General features: G+C 36.4%; 2 protein-coding genes across 3 annotated transcripts; both read left to right on the forward strand.

Moving 5' to 3' along the window:
• Nucleotides 1-1,901: 1,901 nt before the first annotated feature.
• Nucleotides 1,902-6,313, forward strand: ocstamp (osteoclast stimulatory transmembrane protein). The gene is made up of 3 exons (XM_058388848.1): nt 1,902-2,083; nt 3,144-4,152; nt 4,277-6,313. The coding sequence occupies exons 1-3, from the start codon at nt 2,052-2,054 to the stop codon at nt 4,751-4,753; spliced, it is 1,518 nt and encodes a 505-aa protein (XP_058244831.1). The 5' UTR covers nt 1,902-2,051; the 3' UTR covers nt 4,754-6,313.
• Nucleotides 6,314-9,927: 3,614 nt separating this feature from the next.
• Nucleotides 9,928-17,430, forward strand: LOC131352600 (thyrotropin-releasing hormone receptor). 2 transcript variants are annotated; one of them, XM_058388832.1, is made up of 3 exons: nt 9,928-10,104; nt 10,294-11,151; nt 12,652-17,430. In XM_058388832.1, exons 2-3 carry the CDS (start codon nt 10,363-10,365, stop codon nt 13,066-13,068), a joined length of 1,206 nt encoding a protein of 401 aa, XP_058244815.1. In that variant the 5' UTR covers nt 9,928-10,104; nt 10,294-10,362; the 3' UTR covers nt 13,069-17,430. The 2 variants fall into 2 exon arrangements, with proteins under 2 accessions (XP_058244815.1, XP_058244814.1); XM_058388831.1 differs by having other exon boundaries at nt 9,929-10,104; nt 10,268-11,151; nt 12,652-17,428.
• The last annotated feature ends 6,291 nt before the right edge of the window (nt 17,431-23,721 follow it).

Consider the following 23,721-nt stretch of genomic DNA (forward strand, 5'->3'; position numbering starts at 1 on the left):
AAAGACCTCGTTATTACTTTTTAACGATGGAGTGAATGTTTACACATATGGTTAATTACTGGAAAATGGAACATGCAGAGCAGATTCATAGAAAAACCAGTCTATACTGTGAATTCAATAAAAGGTATTGTGAGGCCTTTGTTTGGTTGTCTTTTTATATTCCCTGAAACACACACACACACACATGCATACTTACACACACACACACACACAAATATCTAAATAATAGATATTTAAAGATTTTTCGTTAAAAAAAAGAATTGTACCTGAAAAAGAAATTTCAGGAGAGTTATGGTACTGTAATATGACTGCATCACAGCATCACGTAGCACAACACTCACCAGTTTTGATTTGAGAAGCATCTGTTTATTTAACATAGTTCCCTTTTCTTAAATGCAGAACTGGAGGTATAACTTACTGCCTGTCATTGACTTATTTATGACAAGTTAATAATACTGAGATAGTCGGAAAGGGGGTGAGCTAATACAACAATGTCCAGGACTTGTGTAAGTTCATTTTAATAATAATAATAATAATAATAATAATAATAATAATAATCTATAAAAACTACTACAAAAATATAACTTACTGATATTTCACCTGATTAATATCTCATCTGTGAAATCATCTGATTCATGATATTAATGAGAGTCTTTTTAAATAGTACTTTAGGTTATTTGTATTGAAGAGATATTGGAACACTTTCTGACAGGAAATCTGTTTGTCATAGGTAAATACAGAGAGGCTCTAAGGGTTCCATCACAGGAGCAACTTAAAAGTTCTCCAAGTTTATTAATCATCTGTTGCTTAAAGCCTTTAATATCCCTGTTCAGACACCCCTACACATACATGCTGTGGATGCATATAGCATTTTGCAACAAGACTGGCGTGGGACCCAATAAAGAAAATCATGGAAACTTAAAGTATGTTCTCATTAAAGTGGTCAGATAGAAAGTCAATTCAGTCATCTTTAATAACTGTTCTGTCCTTCTTAGGATCATTGTGGGTTTTATACAACTTCCTTGTTTGGATTTTGGGAAAAATTAACCAACTGAGCTCATCAGAAACACTACAGATAAAGTACAAATAAAAATAATAATTATGAATGGAAGTAAGTGGAAGTGGTCATAACAAAAATCCCCAAACTGGATGCCGACTGTACGTGCGATGAGTCCAGGAACAAAAAGGAGCAGCTACTTATTAATGCTCAGTAATGTTTACTTGCCACACTGCTACTGCATTTAGTTTGGAAGTACAACAAGATGCGTAGATCTAAGTCTAAGTCTAAGTCTAAACAACCTCATTCATGTCTGGGTATGGGTACAAATACAGGTCTGTCTTCACTGGGTGAAATGAATACCATGTCATATCACATGTTGGCTCACTCGCTGGATCCATTGTGTGAGCAAGTTTCTCTCTCCCCATACTAAAATAAAAATAATAATAATACTGTACATTTACAAATAGTAGACAATTTGTTGTAATCTTTTAAAGAAAAGGCGCCTTTGTTTGCAAAAGTGCAGTGCAGTGCAAGAAGAATAGGATTATGTTATTCATTATGTCTTTTCATTCACAATGTCTTTTCATTGTGGATACAAGTGTTGTGAGGTTCTTTGTTCAAAAAACCAATTGTAATCTCATTTCATTTATTTGTTGTTTAATTCAGTGTCTTTTAGTTTGTTTCCTGTATTCATTCATTACTATTCTGATAATTCTCACACACTAATGAGCATCATTACAGCAACTATATCTTTTCATTTGCCTGACAAGTAAACCCACAGAAAGGGAATGCTGTAATGCTGTATCCTTCTCAAATGGAACAGTTGGCACATCTACAGTGACCACTTATGCTGAGTGCCTATCATGTGAATTTGAGCAACATGATGACTCAGGGGTTAGTGCATTTAAACACGCTGGGTGTTCGTGTTTATGAACTTCCATATGATGTTGACAAACTACAGTTCTCTTTTTTTACCGTCTGGATCCCTGTCCTTCAGTCCTACTTTCTATCTACTTCGCTATCTAGCTGAATATTTACTCCGAACAGCGACATGTTCCTAAAGATTAACTGGCACGCATGCAGGTTTGTCATTTTTTAATTCAGTTTTTTAGCAATGTCACCATGACTTTTCCTGAAGTTAGTAAAGTTGTTGGTTAGACCATTAGTAAAGGAACTGACATTTACAATAACAAAAGCCTGTGTGTGTGTATGTAGTTTAACAGAAATATGCATGCTGAAATGTATTTTAATCTGACTATATTTTTACATTAAAAACCTTTAAATGTTTTTTAAACAACTTCAACATATTAACAACATAGTAAATACATTTAGAACAATTAAACCTGGTGAAATGTACACTATTGTTATTTGATCTCTGGTTAAAATTGTCAACCTGTACTGAGTTTCTGCCAATTATTAGTTATTAAATCAGATAAATGATTGTGTAATGACTAGCTGACAGGAAGAACTTTGATACAGAATAATATGGGATGTACATCTACAGTAGCTTACAATACATACGATAAGTTTTGCTAGATCGAATGTCAAAAATATCGATGCTACATTATCTCAAAACGTGTTAGAACCTTATAAAACTGAGCTCACAATAACTGTATTAGGTGCTCACAAACACTGTATTCCAGTGATGTTGCCCATACAGCTTGTATCTAACACCACATTATCTGTTGGTGGTCTAATTGGAAATTGAAGATTAATTGCAGAGCAAATCTAATCAAACTGATCAGCATAATCTATTAGGTCAGAGTTTCTCAGAATCCATGCAATGCATGTTTTAGCATTTAGGCTGCTTCTAGTACACCTAACTTGACTCATGGAATAAAAGAAAAAGGGGTCTGAGGTTGTGGTGAAGCACAACATTAATCACAGTATAACTGAATGTACTGGAGTCCAACAACTGAGAAATTCTGGCGTAGTCCTGATATATTTCCTCGTGTATTAGCTTTGTAAAGGCAGCAATCCAGGAAATCGAAGGGTAATTGGATTTATTGTTTTTTTTTCTGCCATTAACCGTAACAGTTAGTTAGATATTTTGTGAAGGGGGCAGCTCTACAGTGTAAGAGTTACTTGGTTTACAATCCCACTTCTGGCAGTCATTTCCTAACCTTTGAATTTTGCTTTTCAGAGTGTCACTGAGGAATGGCGTGGAGTTCCTCTGGTCCTCGTACTCTATTCCAACTCCACAGACCGCTAAACAAGTCTTCACCCTCCTGCTCCTCTGTTTGGTCATCTCCACAAGCACTGGTGCTCTACTCTTCCACTGGCTAAGTGGGCTCTTAAGGTACCACCCCCAGACTGCGGGCATCGCCGCAGGCATCTACACTATAGCTATCTTGCTCTTCACATTCCTCGTACATCCTTTTCGGTGTGCATTCACACTGATGTTTCCAACGCTGGGCACCCAACAGGGACGCAAACTTGTTCTCTCAGGGTGCGTGGTGATTGTGCTGATTTATGTTCTTCCGAACATTGGCACTAACATAGTTGAACTTGCACACCTCATGAAGTGCACATCAGAGAACGTCGCTCACAGCGTCCTCGATTTATCGGAATTCTGTAACATCATAAAGAGGGATATCATTTCTAAAGTTAAAAATATTAAAGACTCATTTTTTGTACAATTTGTGGAGCAGATAACTAGTTTTAATCACCATACAGATATTGATGTGAGTGGTCTAAAAGAAAATCTGAAAAATTTAAGCAAACATGTAGGGCAGGATTTTTCCAAAGCCATACATCAACTAGACGAACTGAAGCTCCTTTCAAGCAGAATATTGGCTGCTGGTTTGGTGATTTACCTTTTCATGGATTCATCCATTTACCTGAAGTCATACCTGACATCTGTAAGATTTGATAACGTCTACATTACAGGACTGCTAAAAAAAAACGCAGACAGTAGAGGCATCAAAGTGGAGGCAAAGGATGTGAAAAATGGAGTGAACGTCACCAGTTTCAGACTGTCAAAAAAAGAGCTCCTTAAGTGTTTACTTCCCATTCTCATGATCACACTGTATCTGTTGATGACGATCATGCTTCTAGTTCTTGACTATATAGTGCATTATGCTGTGGAAACAGGCGGGCCTTGGCTTTTGGACATTCCACCTACTGACATTTCCATGAACATCCATTTTAAGGTATGTTTTGTAATATTTCTTATAACTGGTGCTAGTAAGCATATTTTTTTATTGAGCAATAAGTGTCATTAACCCTTGAAGTTAATGTAAAAACTGTAATTTTTCATATCTTTTATCTTTCTAGGTTGATTATAAGGATAATTTCCTTGATATAATTGACTTTAAACAATGTAGTCATACGAAAATCGTAAACTTCTTCAGGATGTATAACGCCACCATTAGCTCTGATGTGACTCAGTGCAAGACCAGGCCAAGCAAGCTGAATGTAGGAGTGATACTTTTACTGCTCCTACTCTACTTCCTCAGCTTCTGTCTCACTTTCCTGGAGGTCTACGCTCGACGCCTTCGCAGAAAAGTGGCCTCATCTTTCTTCCAGGTGCAGGAAAAGAAAAGAATCACATTTCTTATGGATCAAATTATGTCCAAGAAGAAGAAAATGCAGGCCAAACAAGCTAAACTTGAAAGTAGTGAGAGCAGGCAGTTGGGAAATGATAAGAGAATATTAAAGTTTTTACCACTTGGTAGATTATATGCATGTTTTCCTGCAAGAAAAGGCAAGGTGGTCAAGCACACTGAGGAAAACCAGAAGATAGATCTCTGACTGTACTGAGTGAAAATGGCAAGCTGGCCTCATTTTATTTTAACATTTGACTGCAAATTATGTTATGCTGACTTTTATTTTAAGAGTGGCACAGAGATGCAGAGGGCATTTCCAGGGTTTTAATTTCTACTTGATCCTGAGCTCAGGTTGCTTTCTGTGCAGTATCTGTGTGGTTCTTCCAGTCTCCTTCCAGCTCCCAAAAAGGTGCTAGTAGGTGTATTGCCTTCTCTAGATTCCCCCATGGTGTAAAATAGTATTTGAACGAGTGTGTACAGGGTGCTATGCAATGACCTGGTGTCCCATCCAGTGTGTATTCCCCCTTTCTGGAACAGTTAATACAATCTAATTTCATCTAATGATATCCATCCATAAATATATCCATTTTTGTACCACTTAAGCCTGGAGCCTATCCCAGGGGACTATCGACACCAGGCAGGGGACACCCTGACCAACCCATCACATGGGCACAAACACACACTAGAGACAATTTAGAGATGCCAATCAGCCTAAAATACATGTCTTTAGACTGGATGAGGAAGCACAGGAAGACTGTGAACTCCACTCACACAGGACAGAGGCAGGAATCAAACTCCCATCCATACAGATGCACGGAAAACATACCAACCTCTAAGTGCCTGTCAGTTACATTATTATTAATATCAGTGATGTTATTAGAAGCACTGATATTAATAATAAATAATAATTTATTAATTAATTATTTTAATAATTAATATTAATGATAATGATATTTATATATTGTATGTCTTACTTTTAATGATTATTACGAACAGTTGGATATTAAGAATTGTTACACATAATATTCTGAGTCCTATAATTTCCACATCTCTGTAGAACAAGGCAAGGATGGTAAGTCTCTAAATGTCCACTTGATGTCAGTAGCCTAACATGTTTAAATCCGTTTGGCTGTGCACGAATAAAGGTGTCTAGCACTTAAAGTATCAAGGAAATATAAGTATATATAAGTAAATAAAAGTGTTCTTTTTTGTGTGTGATTGTGTTTATACATATAATTATACATGTAGACATATACATTCTGTATATGTGTAGAAGACCTGCAGTGGCTTATTAGGATTTTCAGGAGATAAAATTCTTGTTATTACTAAATAATAAGGAAACTACTTTTTCAGTGTTAATCATATAGATACAGTATTTGTGTCTGGCTGATAGAACAGAAATCAACAATGCTGCTTTGATTAAATCAGGTTGTACAGTGCAATAAAATCTCAGCTCTCTCTTATTTAGCACAGACCCTATACCTCATTGTTCATCATGTTTTATAAAATAAAATCTCAGACTGCTGATTACTGTCATTATGCAACAGTGAAAGAGAACCAAGCCGTATGCAAAGAACTGTACCTGTTCACAAGCTGCCGAATAAAAGGATCAGAGAAAACAGGATATTAATGAGAAGATAATCATGCCTTTTTACTGGTCATTCGGGTAATTAGGAAGATGGTTTCAATTACTTTTGAAAGTAGTAGAGGTCACATGGCAGATGTCTGTTGAGATAATGGTTTAGTCTGGAGCAGGGGCATTTTAGGGGAACACTTCAAAGTTTCAGGGGGTGGGGGGGGGTGTTAGGGGTTCTGGGGGTATGCCAGAAAGTTTTTTGCAAATGAGGAGCATTTAGTTATGGTCACTTCAGGATGACTTTCTTTCTTTCTTTCTTTCTTTCTTTCTTTCTTTCTTTCTTTCTTTCTTTCTTTCTTTCTTTCTTTCTTTCTTTCTTTCTTCCTTCCATGTTGAAACCTAGAGAGGAGGAGCACAGTGGATGGTGAGGTATACAGTTGAAGTGGATATGCTTCATCTGTCGTTACAATCAGCCTTCATTTTTAAATGATTCAAATGTTGTAAATTATAAGGTTCAATTAATAGGAAAAATGATTATCAGACCGTATTTTCTACCGTAATTTATATCATCAGACATTCATTTATCAGAAAAATATTTCTGGGATTTGTGCCCTATTAAAAAAGGGTATAGCGACGACCCTGGTCTGGAGTAATACAGTACTATGTATAATCTTTCAAATTGGAAATTAACTAAAAATGAATTACGTTTTGAATGAAATGAATTGCATCATGTTTTAAACTTCAGTAGTTGTATATCCCTGGTAATATCCCTCCCTTCAAATTTATCAGAACATCACTCAGATTTATACACTTCCGCTTTGGTCAGTCTCGACTAAAAGCCTCTAGTGTGTTTTTCTTACTCATCTCATCTCATGTTTTTCTAACAGCACTCCATATCTTTCAGACAGAGCTCCAAAACCCTCTGAGAGCAGAACACTTTATCGTCCAAAAATATATGTGTTCCTCTGTTTAGGGGTATGCTAGTTTAATCTGTGCTTTTGCCATCCTTTGAAATCCTTTTTAAACCATTCAAAATTAATTTTTCTGCTTTCTGAATGTGAATATTAATGCATGCTTGATACAGTTAAGTATCAAGAGCTAGATTCAGAGATTAACCGGATGAGTACATGGAGAGTTTCTTTGTCTATGCAACTTATTTGGATATAATATATAGTAGGATGCAAAGATGTTATTTTAAATGAATCGTGTTATTCTAACAAGACATTTCATTTGCAAACCCATTTAGTTATTAACAATGTGTGTAGCTAGGACAACAACCCAAAGTAAAGTGAAAGTAGAAATAAAATGTACTATTCTATATAACAATACATCTTTGAACCGCAGTTGCATCAGTCAGCTCAGGAATTAGTGCTAAGTCTATAATGAACTCAGAATGCATTATTTACTTATTTACTGTCCAGTGTCACCCAAATGAAGATGGGTTCCCTTCTGAGCCTGGTTCCTCTCAAGGTTTCTACCTCATATCATCGCAGCGAGTTTTTCTCAGGCTTGTTCATTAGGGATACAATAGTAACTTAACTTTAAACTAAACCTTTCTATGTTTCTATACATCTGTAAAGCTGCTTTGAGACAATGTCCATTATTAAAAGCACTATACAAATACATTGAATATATTAAATATGCAGCAATTTTATTTAAACTCTATTAGCCATAATTTTTAAGTCTCAAATGACAGCATGCCTTCATTCATGGCTGTGTATTAAATGTTTATGAGCCACAGCAGACAGCTATTTCTTTTAAGTTGATTATTTTTATGACTGAGAATAATTTCTAATTGGACTATTTCTTAATTGGACAATTAAGATGTAAACACTCTCGGCACCCAGACAAGATTTATTTACATAAGTTAACTCCTAAAAAGAACTTTTTAAAAAAAAGTTAACATGTTAAAAAAGATATTCTCTTTCTCAGTAGCAAGATTTTGTTTTTGGATGCATCCACCAGCTAATTTCCCATCACATGACAGCTGAGATGGTGACACATACTTCCTCTGTGGCACATGAAGTCACTGCATCATGTCAAATGGCTTCTCATGCAATGTCAGAGGACAGCTGGACTTTTTTAGAACAAAATATTTGGCCCACTGCACCACTCTGAACAGCTACAATGCAGTCTGCTTTATAAATCTGAGACTCGATTTTAACTTAATCTTGATTTTTAGCTTAATGTAAGATCTACTTTGGTTTGAACAACCATGTCAAACTTTATTAACGTCACAGATGGAGGCAGCAACGGATGCAATTGCAGTTAGTTTCACTTTTAATGAAAGCGAAGCAGAAAGAATCACAATTGACAGGCAGGTTCGAACTCACAAACAGGGTCAGGATGTCAACAAACAACATTACACATATTCCACCCCCCAACCCCCCACCATATTGTCCACTTCTCAGTTTTCTGAGACACATGTGCCCCAACAAACCACTTTTCAACCCCACAATGCATTTTTTTTTTTTGGGCAGAGAAAAAGATTATTCCACATAACATTCCTCTCATCATCTTCTGTCCTTTCTCTCGGTCACAAATAACCTTTCTCTCTCTCTGTCTTTCATATTATGTGTCTGCCTGGATGTCTCTCTTGGCTTCCCTCTAATTTCTAGGTGTCTGTTTCTCTCTGAACCGATCTGTTGCTGTAATTTACAGCGGTTGTAAATTGTGCATTTCAGAGCACTGAGTGCAATAAACCAGCAGTCAATTGTACAAAGAGGCTCTCTTCTCTTATTTTATATTTGAGTTGTTTGTAAACAATAGAGTGACATTTTCTGCCCCTCCTGCTCTCATCCCTCATTTGGGGTAAGTGGATGTGTGTTAGTAGCGTGGTGTTTCAGAGTAAATGACAAGAGCAAAGATGGATGGAATTGGCGAGGGAGACCCTTTCAAATTCCTCCTGCAGAGCAAATGAAAGGCTCTTGTCATGTCTTATCACTAACAGCTCACGCTAAATTACAAACAAAAGTGGTGGCTTGTAGCACAAGGAGCCAGAAATTAAAGTAAAATAGAAAGCAAGGGAGATAGACACTGAAGAATAAGGGAAAGAGAATGATAGGTGTGTGTGTGTGTGTGTGTGTGTGTTAGAGAGAGAGAGAAAGAAGAAGAAGAATGTGGAGATGATGGAGCTGTAGCTACTGACAGACTAATTGGTTCATCATTTTTGCAAATTGATTCCCATTTACAAGGTTCAAATGTGCAATCAGATTATCAGATTTCAGATCACTTATATCTGCTTATTATGATTAATGACTATGATTACAAAGACACAGTTCAAAGGAAAGAAAATAAAAACAAAAAGTCTAGGTAATACATCTTTGCTGTCTAAGACATAATGACCTGAAGATGTCTCTGCCTCCCAAATTAGGCTAGATCTTTCTGTTCTTCTCCGATGACTGGCAATCATATTGTCACAGACCTGGCTCACTGGAAACTAAAGCTGGAGCCAAATTCATCACCTGAATTAACTCAGTTCTTTCAAATCCAATTTCTTCCAAATCTTCTCTTGTGGAACATGAATAAAGTAGCAAACAATGATATCATTAGTATCATGGTCGAGTTTTGAGAATGGATAGAGTTTATAGGTCGAGAGTGTTTGGTTTGCTTGTGATAGTGAGGTTATAATAAGGCAAGAAAATGAGTGCAGCTATTAAAGGGGGAGTCAGATGAAGAAAAGGGTGCTGATGGTAAAGGAGTGGGAGTGTGAGGGTGATGAGCAAGAGAGATGGTGTAAAAAAAAAAGGGGGGCTGGCCAATGGACCGTGAGAGAGATAGAGAGGGAAGGAGGGAGGAAGGAAAAAGGAAAGCTGATAGAGAGTGCTGGCACTCTGCAGCGTGCTGCCACCTTATTAGATGCTGAGGAGCGCTGATTTGAAATAAATATCTGCACGCATACATATACCTACACACACGCACGCTACTCTGTTCCACAAGACCAGAGGAACCTGGGTTCTATTAATCAAAATGTAATCATGGTAAGTCAGCTTTTTTGTTCTTACTTTCATAGAAAATGCATGTAGAAAATCTAGACACATTACAATATTTTATATTTTATTTAAAAATACTATAAGTAAAAAATAATATTAAGTACTTCTGAATAAGATCTTTGTTTTCTCTCTGGCTGTGTATGATTAACAGGATTTCAATCGTGTCAATTGATACAGAAAAAAAAAAGCTGATCGTTCACGTCTACCCAGAGAATTCAAAAGTGTAGGAGATATATTCACATTACAATGGAGAATGTGACTCCTAGTGCTATCACTAACTTCACCAATACTCAACCTCTGAGCAATATGCCAGAGAACTCTCTGGAAGTCCAGGTTATCACCATATTACTGTCTCTGCTCATCTGTGGGGTGGGAATAGCCGGCAACATCATGGTCGTCCTGGTGGTTCTCCGAACCAAACACATGATGACTCCGACTAACTGTTATCTGGTCAGCTTGGCCATTGCAGATCTCATCGTTCTCTTAGCAGCTGGACTGCCCAACATCTCTGAAGTGGTTTCTTCTTGGATCTATGGCTACGCCGGCTGCTTGTGTATCACTTACCTGCAGTATCTGGGCATCAATGTTTCCTCTTGCTCCATCACAGCTTTCACTGTTGAGCGCTACATCGCCATATGCCACTCCATCAAGGCACAGTTCATATGTACTGTATCCAGAGCCAAAAAGATCATCGCTTGTGTTTGGATTTTCACCTCGCTCTATTGCATCATGTGGTTTTTCCTCGTCGATATACACGAGATGGTTTATGCCAATGGTGTCGTCGTGAGGTGTGGTTATCGGGTGTCAAGGAACCTCTACATGCCGATTTACTTTTTGGACTTCACACTGTTTTATGTCATTCCGCTGGTCGTGGCTACGGTGCTTTACGGGTTGATTGCTAGAATATTGTTCATGAACCCTTTGCCAGCGAATTTGTCTGAAAGAGGAAACGACTCAATCCATCAGGGACGGACAAACAGCACAGTGAAGGTCTCCTGCAAGCCAAATAAGAGTGCAGTTTCCTCCAGGAAACAGGTGCGTTGCTGTTTTATGAGTAGTGACAATATAATTTTCTATAACATTACAGTAAACAAAGTTGGAATGATTGACAAACCTGCTTAATGGTCAGCTGTCAGGTGAATAGCTTTGGATTTTCTTAAAGTAGACCATGACTTATCAAACATGCACAAATTATTTGTTGCTTTCCTTTTGTTCGTGTAATGATGTCAATGATGTGTTTATAGGAAAAAAAAACAATATTTAGATTATAAGCCACTAGTGATATTATTCAAATGAACTTCTAGTGGCATCTCATAATTATCCAATGCATACAGTGTGACAAATCGATTTCAATATCGATTTCAAGACAATTCAAAGTGCTCTATATGTATCTACATTAAGGAACCTAATAAATGCAACCTAGCCAGAACTTTATGAAAAAGAAAGCAGGGCAGGCTGTGAGGTGAGGAGACAAAATGATACACTATTCCATCAAGAGCTGCAAGTGTGAGACAAGCATGATCTCATTTTGGTGCCAATTAAAGGAGTACCCATAATACACTTGCAAACCATGAAACACCACTCTTGAAAACAAGAGATCCAAAGGCTTACTGTCTGACACTTCTAAAATTACACTGTATCTAACACCACAATTTTACTTTACTTAGCGGTAGAAAATCTTCCTGCCAATGCTTCTATTATTGTGGGTATTTCCTGTAATTGAATCAGTGCACCCTGAGGCATGATTGTAAGGCTCACCCACCTATGAACTTCACTAATTGCCCTGAAATGACAGATGATTTGCTTTGCAGAGCGATAAAAATGCATCGTGGAATGAAATTCATAAAAAGCTAATGACTTTTTATTAGCTTAACCACTACAAATTTTCTTGTTCAAAAGGCAAAAAAAAGAAAGATGCACGATCCATCAGAGACCCATTTAATAGAAAACTGGAATATAACTTTATTTAAAGTATGGTGAATCATAATGAGGTAAACACTTTCTTTTTTATTGGACTAATTAAATCTTGAGCAGCATGGAGGCACAGCAGGTAGAGTCGCCACTTCACAGCTCCTGCTTTAATCCTGAGCTCAGGTAACTGTCTGTGGGATGCATCTGGGTTTCACGGTTTCCTTTTACCTCTCAAAAGCATGAGAGTAGGTAGCGTGACAAGTTTAAATTTCCCTTAGGTGTGAACATGTGCGTATGCTGCCTTGTGTTGGTCTGGCTGGCATCATATCCAGGGTGTATTATTGTCTCCCAGGAAGGCTCTAAATCCACTGCTAACCTGACCAAGATGAATCAGCTAGTGATAATGAATAAATGAAAAATAAAAAATAAGTCTATCTTATGGGAAATGATTTCATAAATGGCCTGAAGCTGTTCTAAATTATTGGTAAGATAAGATAAGATACACAACAAACAGCTCTATTCCTAGTCTCAAGTACCTTGAGACTGCTAACCACAGATGCTGAAAATCTTCATGTATTATATGTACAGTAAATGTTGTTCAGTTCCTGTCCTTTCTTATTGTAGGTAACTAAGATGCTGGCAGTGGTGGTTGTATTGTTCGCTCTGCTCTGGATGCCCTATCGCACTCTGGTGGTGGTGAATTCGCTCATGGATCCTCCGTACCTCAACACTTGGTTTCTGCTCTTCTGCCGCATGAGCATCTACACCAACAGTGCCATCAACCCCATCATATACAACGCCATGTCGCAAAAATTCCGCACGGCTTTCAAGAAGCTCTGCCACTGCAAGGGAGCCACCAGTAAGGAGAAGGCTTCAAAACACAATGCCCCAGTCTACTACAGTGTCATCAAAGACTCCTCAAGTCCTGAATACGAGACAGAGCAGGAGGACGTTAGCACTTACTGTATCTCGGCCAAGAGGGTGAACTTTTCATCCCAGACTGGAAGAGAAACCACTCCAGGGATGTTTAGTATTGCTTGAGTAAAGCTGAGAAAAAGACACTTAGTTTTTTTCTGCACATTAGCAGCTGAGGTTGTTAACGCATTCTTTATGGAGATTTAATTAAATGTTTGATATTTCAGTGTCTCAGTGGTCCAAATATTTCTTTTAAAGCAAGAACAAAATGTTAATGGTCACAATCAAAAATAGTTGTATACAAGCCTCTTGAAGGTGCCAGTAAATTTGGAAGTTGACAAGTGTTTTGAGGTTATATACTGTTGAGTGAGACGTTAAAATTTCTGCCAAGCTCTTTTGCTGGCTAACTGCCGGCCTGACTTAACTGAGAAGCATGCTTAACACGTGCATGCACTGGAGTCACTCAAGGCAGCCATATAGTATTTATATATTTCTGAAAGCTGTCTTGCTTTTTTTCTTCAAAGTTCATCTGCTTATTCCACTGTTCGCTTGGCCAAATGCTTTTCATTTAAAAAGAAGAAAGCCATGAAGAAAAATGACTATGTTACATAAATAAACCTACCAGAAAAAGATTTACTGGCATAACAAACAGCCAGAAGGTAAGGCTAGCAAAATGGATTTGGCTAATTTTAACTCACATAAACATGTGTGGAAAAAATGAAACATTTAGTAGCCTATATTAATCCTTCCAGGATTTTGTGGTGTTTTTTGTTTGTGATTGTTTTGGCCAAAATGTTTGCAGCTTTTTACAAAATTTGCAATGAAACGTGGAGATTTTTGTGCTTTTGTTTGCAGAAAACTACCTGAATTCTCTTTTAAACTACTAACAGTGAAGACACAGATATTATTACTTTCGATGTTATCTGGAATCATGTTAGATATGCATGAATCGAAGAGACTGAAGCTTTGGCTGAATGCTTATTGTGATGATATCACATGAGCCATCTTGGCTCAAATCTGCAGGAAATCTGTGGTAATTTTGAAAAACCCCCGAAATTCTGGAGAAACGGCTATATACATATGCATATGCATAGCAACATTATACATCTTATTCAGACAAAAAGAAGAAAAAGAAAAAAAACAACACTTCTTCGGTTTATAGTCTGCTCTTTAATATTTTATCATGTTTATTATCTGGTCTATGATTTGTTACCTGCAGAGAGGATATTCAGTAACAGTAAGGTGTATTTGTGAAATAAATGCTGGGTATTATAGTGACAGAACATTGCTGAACATAAACAAAATAAACTTATGAAATCTATAAAATGCTAAAGATTTCAATGTGATTTCTATGTAAAAAAAGATGCTGTACTGTACAGTCAGATGCTTTTGTAAGCTATGCTGATCTGTGCTGTTAGTTCCTGCGTGACAGAGAGAACAAATCAGCGTGGGATCGTCTTAAGCGGGTTCTCTCAAAGTGGTGGAAAAAGATTGCACAGCTTGAAAGGTTTTTGATCTTAAGCAAAAAATATAAAACTTCAGATCCTGTGAAGGGAAAAAGTCTGAAGGGAAAGCTAAGTGATAAAGTTATGTTCAGGTATCAGTAACCATGATGAAGCATTTATAATGGTAGGCCTGACAACAGTAGAAAATATTTGATTAATTGTACTTTCTTTTTATATTTTTATTTTTATTTTTTTGTTTTGTTTTTTCTATTGGAAGATTTTTTATCTTAATCATGTAGTATAAACTGAATACTTGTAGTCTTACTCAATTTCATTTCACAGTAAAAGACAGCATATACTCCTTATATTTTAATTTTGACCTTCAAAATACAAATCTCTTTTTTTTTAATTGTTTTAGTAAGATCTTTTATTTTATCTCTTTTTCGAGTTACTGATTCATACAGGATGAGATGTTGGCCACTATTTGCTTTCTATGTAAAAACATCAGCATTTAAAATGCACTGTTAAAGTTAGCTTTCACATTGATTTGTAATTTAGTTAAATTAGGTAGCTAATTAAGTTTTGTACATTAACCAGCTAGTTAAGATTTGTAAATACGTTTCTTAAATTTGCTAGTTGGTTTGTTTTGTTGATAATATGCCTCAGATCTTTAAACATTAGCCAACCAGCAAGCCAAATACTATAAAGAATAACAAATTTTCCAAAACACCAATTGCTTAGCAAACTAGCAAGTCATACAAAGTTGGAAATGATGTACTTTTTTTTTATTATTATTATTTTGTTTAATTTTGTTCTTGTATACATGAGTGGAGTGTAGATACTTTATAACTTTCACTCAAGTTGAATTTTCACCCCATAATTCTGTTTGTAGTAAGATTTTGAAACAATACCCGTGCTATTATTTAATCACAGTTTCTGTGGGCTTTTCTCACCCCTGCTGTCTGACCTCCAATCAAATCAATGTCCAGTCAGTGTTTACAGGACAGCAGTTTAATGATTGAATTCCTTGTTTCTGTGAAACTTTGTGTGAATTAAATGATTATCTCTGAACAAAAAAAAACTTTTTAAAAACAGATCAGTCTCTCGAAAGCAGCACCCGTGTTGCTGTTCCATGATAACAAATCTCAGATAACAGTTCTCCAGATATTTCCTGGCATCGTCGTTCTCTTTCTTGACAATTTCATCAGAATTTAAACAGTGAACTTCAGCAGTACAACAACTTATTTACTGACTTTATTTATTTATTTATTTAACAGTATGTGACAGACGTTTTTTTATTTTTTTTATTTAGTTATTTCTTTATTTTTAAATGATGTTTTGGGGTTGTGTATAAGCAGCCTTCTAATTCACAGTTGTAACCATATTAAAGTAGGTTCTATAGAAATCGCGCAATTTTCAATATTTCAGGAAAGAGTAACTACTTTCCCATCATTTGGTATTGTTTAGATTCTCATCATTTGTTGAACATATGTGAAACGGGTGTAAATAATGTATAATGTATTATTTAAAATGAAAATATGCCTTTATTTATGAGTATGTATTTTTTTTATTTTTGGTTATTATGAATTGTTTTAGCTAACAAAACTGTCTGTAAAATGTCAGTCTATAGTATCAGTGCCAGTCAGAGAACTATGTGATTTTCCATGCCAAAATCACGATCATACCAACAAAGAAGACAAAGTCCATAATAATATTTATCCATTGGCACATTTACTTTGTGGTTGAATTTAAAGTCTTAGACTACTGGATGATCTGATGCAACATTTTCATCTAAAAACAAATCCTCATCAAATTTCACAAACGCAACACGGCATTCAGAATGTACTTACCGAACTAAAGAGAACAGCAGAGATATTAGAGAAGACATGCAAAATCTTATTTGTGAATTAGTTATAATATAATAAATAAATAAATTACTTTTGGACCATCACTTTTGTACAATCGGCACTTTGGACACTTGGTGAATCTGTTGAATATGAATTTAATATGCTGTTTTCTTTAATCATGTCTAAGTGTGTTCATGTGAAATGAAATCTCCCAGTCTGCACTGTACATTATAAAAAAAATGACTATGTGGCTAGTTATGTTGCATGAATATTATTTTGTGTTGTGCGACATGTATTTTTATATGCGTCACAAAATATCAAATGGTAACCAAATAACCATGCTTAGTGGTCGTTAGTGAACGCTTCATTCTTGAGCATTTTTCTGGTTTGCTTTTACTATTACTTTGAACTGAATTTTCAATCGCAATGAATAATAATAAATGTTATAAGAAATGGTGGCTTGTTGTTTAGCATGTTTGCCTCACACCTCTATGATTGGGAGTTAGCATGGTCTCCATGATTTAAAAGGTTCTTTTCAGGTACTCTGGCTTTCTCTCCCAGTCCAAAAACATACCCTAAGTCCCCTGGGATAGGCTCCCGGTTCCTTGAAACCCTGTCGGTACAGAAAATGGATGGGATGGATGGATATCCTATGATTGCATGGATTTTAGGACACACATATTAGTGATATGACAATCTATATGTTGCTTGTAGCAAGTAAATTGATTGTTTATCCCTGGAATAGACTAAAATGTCTAAAAGGCCAAATGCATCCTATAAGCCAGCTCACCAGCCAATTCTACACAAACACAGAATCTATTTGCATTTGAAAGAAAGAATAAACAATCTATGAAACATTTTTGTCCAAGGTAAAGTAAGACAGAGCTTAAAGAAGCAGCAATGCAATGGGAATAAAGATGGATAAACATGTTCATTACTCGCTTTGTCCTAATGTTGGATTGGACATGGATTTTAGTTAGGTTGTCTATGTTACAGCCTGAAATCCTACATGGATTATGAATTGTCATGTTTGAGACTTGTTTCTTTCATTGATGCCTTTTCATATGATGGGAAGTGTATATTGAATAAAACTTTTTGACAGTTTTTGTTTGGATAGATTTGACCAGTGGGCAACAGATCAGATTTTCCGGAAAAAAACTATGTACTGTATTTCATCCCGCCTGCTTTCTTATGGTGAAAATATTAAACACTATAACAAACACAAACACTGTGCTTGTGCTTTGAAAGGGTGGGACAGATTGGCTTAGAAATTATTTCAAGAACTCTTTGGATCAAACAGAAAGACAGAAGTAGAATATTTATATGGTTTATTTGGCAGGAAATTGGTTCAATATAATTAAATAAAAGAGTTGGAGTAAGTGCTATTTTCAAGAATCCTATAAACAGGAACTCTACTGTGGAACATTTTTATTTGCACAACTGTGCCAAGGCTACAGCTCAGAAATGAATAAAAAGTACATGTTCTATTATCCACATAAGTTAAAAGCCCTTTCTGTGTAACGTTGGGGCTATAAACGATTAAGCAATTCATTTAATGTTTGTGTTTTGTGGTAACAGCATTGCACTGGGCATTTTGTATTCATGAACTCTTTAGAGTCGCTCATGAATGTTAAGTTAAGTTAAGCTCTTTATATTGAAGATAAAAGTGTACACTCAGTTCCTTCATTTAAAACATGTTTTAATCTAAGAATGGTTATTTTCAGAAGTACATTATCTAAATTATTGATAGAAGTTAATTTAGGCAAAAATATTTTTGTTCTTTCTTTTCTCTGCATCTAACTGATCTATTTATTGAAAAAGGCTTTCAGCCCCCACCCCCCACCCTTCTGTAACAGGTCTGGAGTTGGGGTGTAAATCAGGCTTCCACTCAAACTGATTATTATTCATTAAGAGCAACAAAAAAGCATGCTTGGATGTTCTATATTCTAATCATTTTCAAGTAACTATTCAGTGGATCGATGGGTAGTCAGAAATAACCATTCTACAATATTTCATTCAGTCTCTGAATCTGGATGAAACCAAAGAAGGGAGCCAGGTATTTGCTTGCCGCCTCAGTATATTGATCGTCTCAAAGATATTGTTTCTGACTTGGACATTCAGCATGCTCACTGTGTGGGAAATTTCAACATGGCACACTTGCCTGACAGATTTGGACCCTGGCTCAGAGAAGAATTCAGCCCAAGCCCCAAAACAGCCTGTTGGTTGCAAATGCCCAGGCTTGGCATCAACCAATAAGCATGAGAAAGCCCAGAGTTACTCTAAATCTATGACTTTGTGTCAAACATGGCTCAGATTAAACCAATGATATACAGGATAAGACTTTAAGACTGTAGACCTCAGAGGCTTTTATTTTTTCCACAGCCCTCTGCTCAGTGGGCAGCCATCTTTCTCACCCATTATTAGAAAAACAAGAGGATGCTATGTTTACGTCTCCTCGGACACTACAGTGAAACCCCCTGAGTTAGATATAGAGCACAACCAATCCTGAGACCAACTGTCTATCAGTTACAGAGAAAAGATCCAGAGATCATACTAACTAGTGGATGCCATCACTTTGACCTACATATAAACTGGTTACTCAAACTCCAGACTCCTCATGGGTCTTATTTATCTAGATAGTTGCTAGTATCATTTTGATCTTTCTCCAAATTCTACAAGGTTATCATGGCATATCCAAATAGTGTAAGAGAAACAGGCATCTCTGAGTCCTATAGTGAGTTCTGTTCATCATGCCATCGCTGGCTTACATTATCTATTTGTTCCAAACTAGCCCTGGTGTTCAGGGTAAAATAAAACAAAAGAAGCTTAGAAAGTGTATAAAACACAGATAATATGTATATTCCAGCAATGTTATTTAGAATCTGGGCTGAATCAGCAGGAATGCCTAATACAAGACGGTACTATTTATTTCATATACTGTGTATGGAAAATTTCAGCATACGTTGTTGTCATGCTCTTTTATTTACATGTTTACCACATATACAAATGAAATATTAAAGTATATTTTGAAAAAGAATCTATTACATTTGCCAGCATTTGCTCCTTTTTTTTTAAGGTCTCTTTAACCATAGTGAAATGGGTGAGAAATTTCCTCATTTAGAGTCCTATGCTACTCCTGCTGAAGTAAATGGTCTGTGAAAAGCCAAAGACACCATAATGTCAGACACGAATATTACACATTATATAGAGTCTAATTCATGCCTTCACACATCATATGACAGTGTATGTTTTTGAAGGCGTGTGTCTCTTGAAAAGAGCTTGTCACACATACTGAGACAGAGACAGAAATTGTATAGAAATGCATTTATCTGGTAACAGCCTTGTATTGCCCAGCCCCATGCACAATTCATAATTATAGAGTAAAGTGGTCAGATAAGAGCAATATTATATAGGACAGTTTGTTGAAGATTATTGATTTGGTCAAATCCACAATGTGTTTTTTTCCTGTAATTGCAGTAATTACAGTCTTGCTCATAGCACGGGTCGTGTCTATATTTTTGTTTACTAGATATTAGTAAAAATGGATATTTTAAGCCTTCTTCTGCTCTTTCCTGTTAAGGCTTGTGTATTATATACAGTATATATGGTGGTGTAAACATGGAAAAATGTAAATGGAACAATGTATAAATTATTGTTTATTATTTTGAACTGATTTATCAAAGACAGGCGATGAACAACAATAGAAGAACAAGAAACATAAGAGTATTGCAGTCACTGGCTATGAAATACAGCTCTCAAAAATCTGTAAATGTCAATGATTTACAACAAATGCAAAACACTTTTAGTGAAAAAATAAAATGGGTCAGTTTAACCCAAACACCACAAAGGGTTTTGTCCCTTTCTCATTTTTTTCTTTGCAAATTAATGTTTCCACAAATTCACACATTTGGCACCAACTGTGAAAGCTGTGCTTGCTATCAGGAATGGCTCTCAGGTCCACCTGAACATGTAGGTAATGAACTCAGGTGTGTGTGAAAGATCCACTCACAACACTGGGCAGGGAATCAATTTATTGGTTGTTATGTAATGGAGCATGCTGTTATTGTTTTAAGCTCCGCAATAGCATGGGAAGATATTCTGTAAGCAAGCAGATTCATTTGAAAGGCTTCATCTGAGCATGCAATAATGACACGCTCCAGCAATCAAGTTTCTCCGCACTCGAGCAAAAGGGCCAAGCGTGAATACGCCTTTAAAATTAGTAAAATGATAACGTCAGCTACCTCTTTACCTCTTCTTTTTCCGCGTACTCAGCTCTTTGTGGGTCAGTGCCTGCGACTGAAACTCGGCTTTAAGTGAATTTGTTTAGTGCAGGAGTTTGCATATTGTCATAGCAAGTAGCTGCTAATATGATTTTGCATAAACTGAGCAGGAATCAGTACAGATATTGGGCTGCAACAAGATAATAATCTTGTGTAATAACCATTGTCATCTATGCCTAGTGCCAGTGCTGAGTAGTTTACCTATAGCCACAGTGGAGCCATCAGTATGATAACAAGAAGTTAAATGGGAGCACAGTAAAACTGATTTCATGCCAGACACGCTAAATGTGCCACTTCTGCTCTATTGCAGCTTGTAATACAGTTCTATTGTAATCAGTGTACCTCATTTGTTGCTAAGCTGTTTAGCACTCAGTCCAGCTCATCTATCTTTCTGACATCTATCTCTCTTTTCCTTCCTTTTTTATGCTGCTGGGTAGATTAAACCAGGGATTGCTTACATAAATGTGATTTATGTAGATTTAGAAATGTCCCTGTTTGCTATTAGACATGTGTTTGCTGTTCAAACATTGGATTTCTATGGAGCCGAGTGCCAAAAAAAAGGAAAAAAGGGAAATTTATATAGAGAAGCAAGGCTGTGGCTGATTTCTTTCTAGCTCAGACTGTAGATTTTCGCATTCTATCATTGAGAGTCATACCAAGTTTTTTTATTACACATCTGATTGAGAAGGCGGATGTAAAATACGGTCACAGTATTATTAAACCTAAACAAGGTGGATTATTTACTTATCCGTTTTTGCCCGAATGATGAAGGAGAAAAATAAAAGTAGACTTTCTCCAATCAAAGTACATCTTGGGGATGGGTGAATACATTGGTGTTTAGAGTATAGGTTTAAATGAAAGGGTTACAATTTCTGCTTGAAATATTTGTTCTCGGACGGATAAATTCAGTATGAAATTACAGACTTGGGGCGAAAAAATAGAAATCATGAATGCCTTTAAACTCTAACTGCCTTTAAGTATGTGTGTAATTGTTCGCCTCACATGATTGTTACTATGCCATCAATGAATCCTCTTGATATTATGCATTGCTCAACCCTAATAGTTTCATTGTCAAGCAGTTGATTAGACCTCGCGTCTAATATCATGACCAGCCATCATTAACTCACCCACACACTTGCGCTTGAGCAGAAAATGTTAGGTTTTTGTAGTGATTAGCTATAATTAATATGTAGTTAAAAACATATAAAGTAGTTCTTATTTATTTTGATAAGTGTATCAGATCTTGTGCTTCAAAAGGATTTTTTTTTAACTGTCAAAACCATTCCATTTCCCTTAATAGATCTCCTAATGCCTGCACTGGCCATAGCAATGAATAAGATCTATTTAGTAAACCTTGTACATACTTCATAGACTCCTTACAATATCCATCTTTATATAACATGAAGCACAGTGAGTGCCCTGCTTGAATTGTTATCCCTTTTCAACAGCCCTAACCATTTGCTGTTTCTCTCTTTGTTTGTCTCTTTATGCGCATCTGCCAGAAAAATGGTACAGAGTAAATAGCGGTTGCCACTGCAGGAGGTTTCGCTCGCTTATACTCGCCTGCGCAGGACGTCTAATGAAGAGTGGTCTGAATGCCCGTGTGTGACCCGCTCTCCCGCCTACAGTAATTCTAGTTGCTGGGTGAATCTGTGAAGAAGCACTACCACCATGAATATTAATGCCTCAATAGCCACAGGATGAATATTGATGATCATGCTCCTCATAAGATATATGTTTTGGATATAATATGAGCGGAGAAGCAGATGCAGAATTGATACGACTGCCATGGAGGAGGAGAGAAAACAAGACAGACAGAAAAGGACTGATAGAATGAGAATAAGAATGAGAGAGAGAGAGAGAGAGAGAGAGAGAGAAGGTGCTTACATTTCTCATGTAAGCACAGCTTCCTTGAAGTTGTTTACTTATAATTTTCTGCGAAACAAACACATTGTATGCATCCCCAGTCTCTGAGTACTCCTTCAGGCTGTCTCTTCTGACAGTTCAAAATGATTGCCTGCATGTGTGTTTGGATTTCCTATGAAGATGCTAAAAAGCATCAAGAGCTCTTTTGTTAACTTGGAGTGTAGTCTTGTGTGCATCCTGCATCGGCATGTTATGCATAGGCTGAAGATTACTCATAAACTAGCACTCAAATGTGAAGATTAAAGATTTACTTTTCTTGCTCATTCTCATTGATATTTTAATGAAAGCTTGTAGTGCCAATTTCTTTCTAGGACTCTAGAAAATACACTGGTGGCCCATCCTAGGTGTATTACCACCACAAGTACAGTGTTCCCAAGATAATTGGATCTACCCAGAAGGTGGCCAGGATAAAGTAATGGTAAAAATGAAATAATTAATTTTATGTTCAGTAAAATTGTGTTAAGTTAGAATCATAATAGAGGCTGATGCATGTAGAGTAATTCCTGTGCTTCACCAAGCGAGTCATAGCTGAGACCACAAGCTAATTACTTTGATTACACAATACAACCTAGGCAATTAAAAAGATAATTATTAAGTATCGTTTAAAGCATAGATAATGCGATAGGTTTCCATTATTTATTTATTTATTTATTTATTTATTTATTTTTGCAGTTATGATTTTCATTGTATATTTGTATTGGTTTTGAAAAGGTGGTAAATTGTCATGCTCCATGCTCTGTCATGCTACCAAATGTTATTGCCAAATGTATTTTTTAACATTTGGGAGTGTGGTATGGTATGGATCTGCATCATGGGCATATGAGCAGATAATGACTGATATGGCACACCTGACTCTTGCATGGATTTATTTTCTGTGTGTGTGTATGTGTGTGTGTGTGTGTGTGTGTGCGTGTGTGTGTGTGTGGTTATCTATCTTTATCTCATATTCGAAATGCATTTCAATGTAAGGACAAGAAACACATTATTCCTGTACACCTGTTCAGTTTCTTCACTGATTATCTTTTCTTGCCTAATTAAATCTCTTTATTTTAGCTCTGCTCCACTACTTATTTAAGGGGGTAATGAGCTGTGATTGTATGGTCAATGATATTTAAGTCAGCACTTTAACTCTTTTGTAATATCTGTCTTTTATTTCAGTGTTGTTTTTATTTTTTCACATTTCAGCAGCTGTCAAGAAAGTCAACAATATCCAACCAATCAGGACATGGACTTGGCTATACTGACTAGGCCAGTCATGTTGCCTGGCAGCATGGGAAGATC

This window comes from Hemibagrus wyckioides, linkage group LG05, assembly GCF_019097595.1.
Source record: "Hemibagrus wyckioides isolate EC202008001 linkage group LG05, SWU_Hwy_1.0, whole genome shotgun sequence".
NCBI classification, from domain to species: Eukaryota; Metazoa; Chordata; class Actinopteri; order Siluriformes; family Bagridae; genus Hemibagrus; species Hemibagrus wyckioides.

Excerpts from the sequence above, each read along its gene's own strand:
- ocstamp (XM_058388848.1), top strand. The coding sequence starts at position 2,052 with ATGTTCCTAAAGATTAACTGGCACGCATGCAG. Across the intron at positions 2,084-3,143 it reads ATTAACTGGCACGCATGCAG|AGTGTCACTGAGGAATGGCG; the intron begins GTTTGTCATTTT and ends TTTGCTTTTCAG. Across the intron at positions 4,153-4,276 it reads CCATGAACATCCATTTTAAG|GTTGATTATAAGGATAATTT; the intron begins GTATGTTTTGTA and ends TTATCTTTCTAG.
- LOC131352600 (XM_058388832.1), top strand. The coding sequence starts at position 10,363 with ATGGAGAATGTGACTCCTAGTGCTATCACTAACTTCACCAATACTCAA. Across the intron at positions 11,152-12,651 it reads CAGTTTCCTCCAGGAAACAG|GTAACTAAGATGCTGGCAGT; the intron begins GTGCGTTGCTGT and ends TTCTTATTGTAG.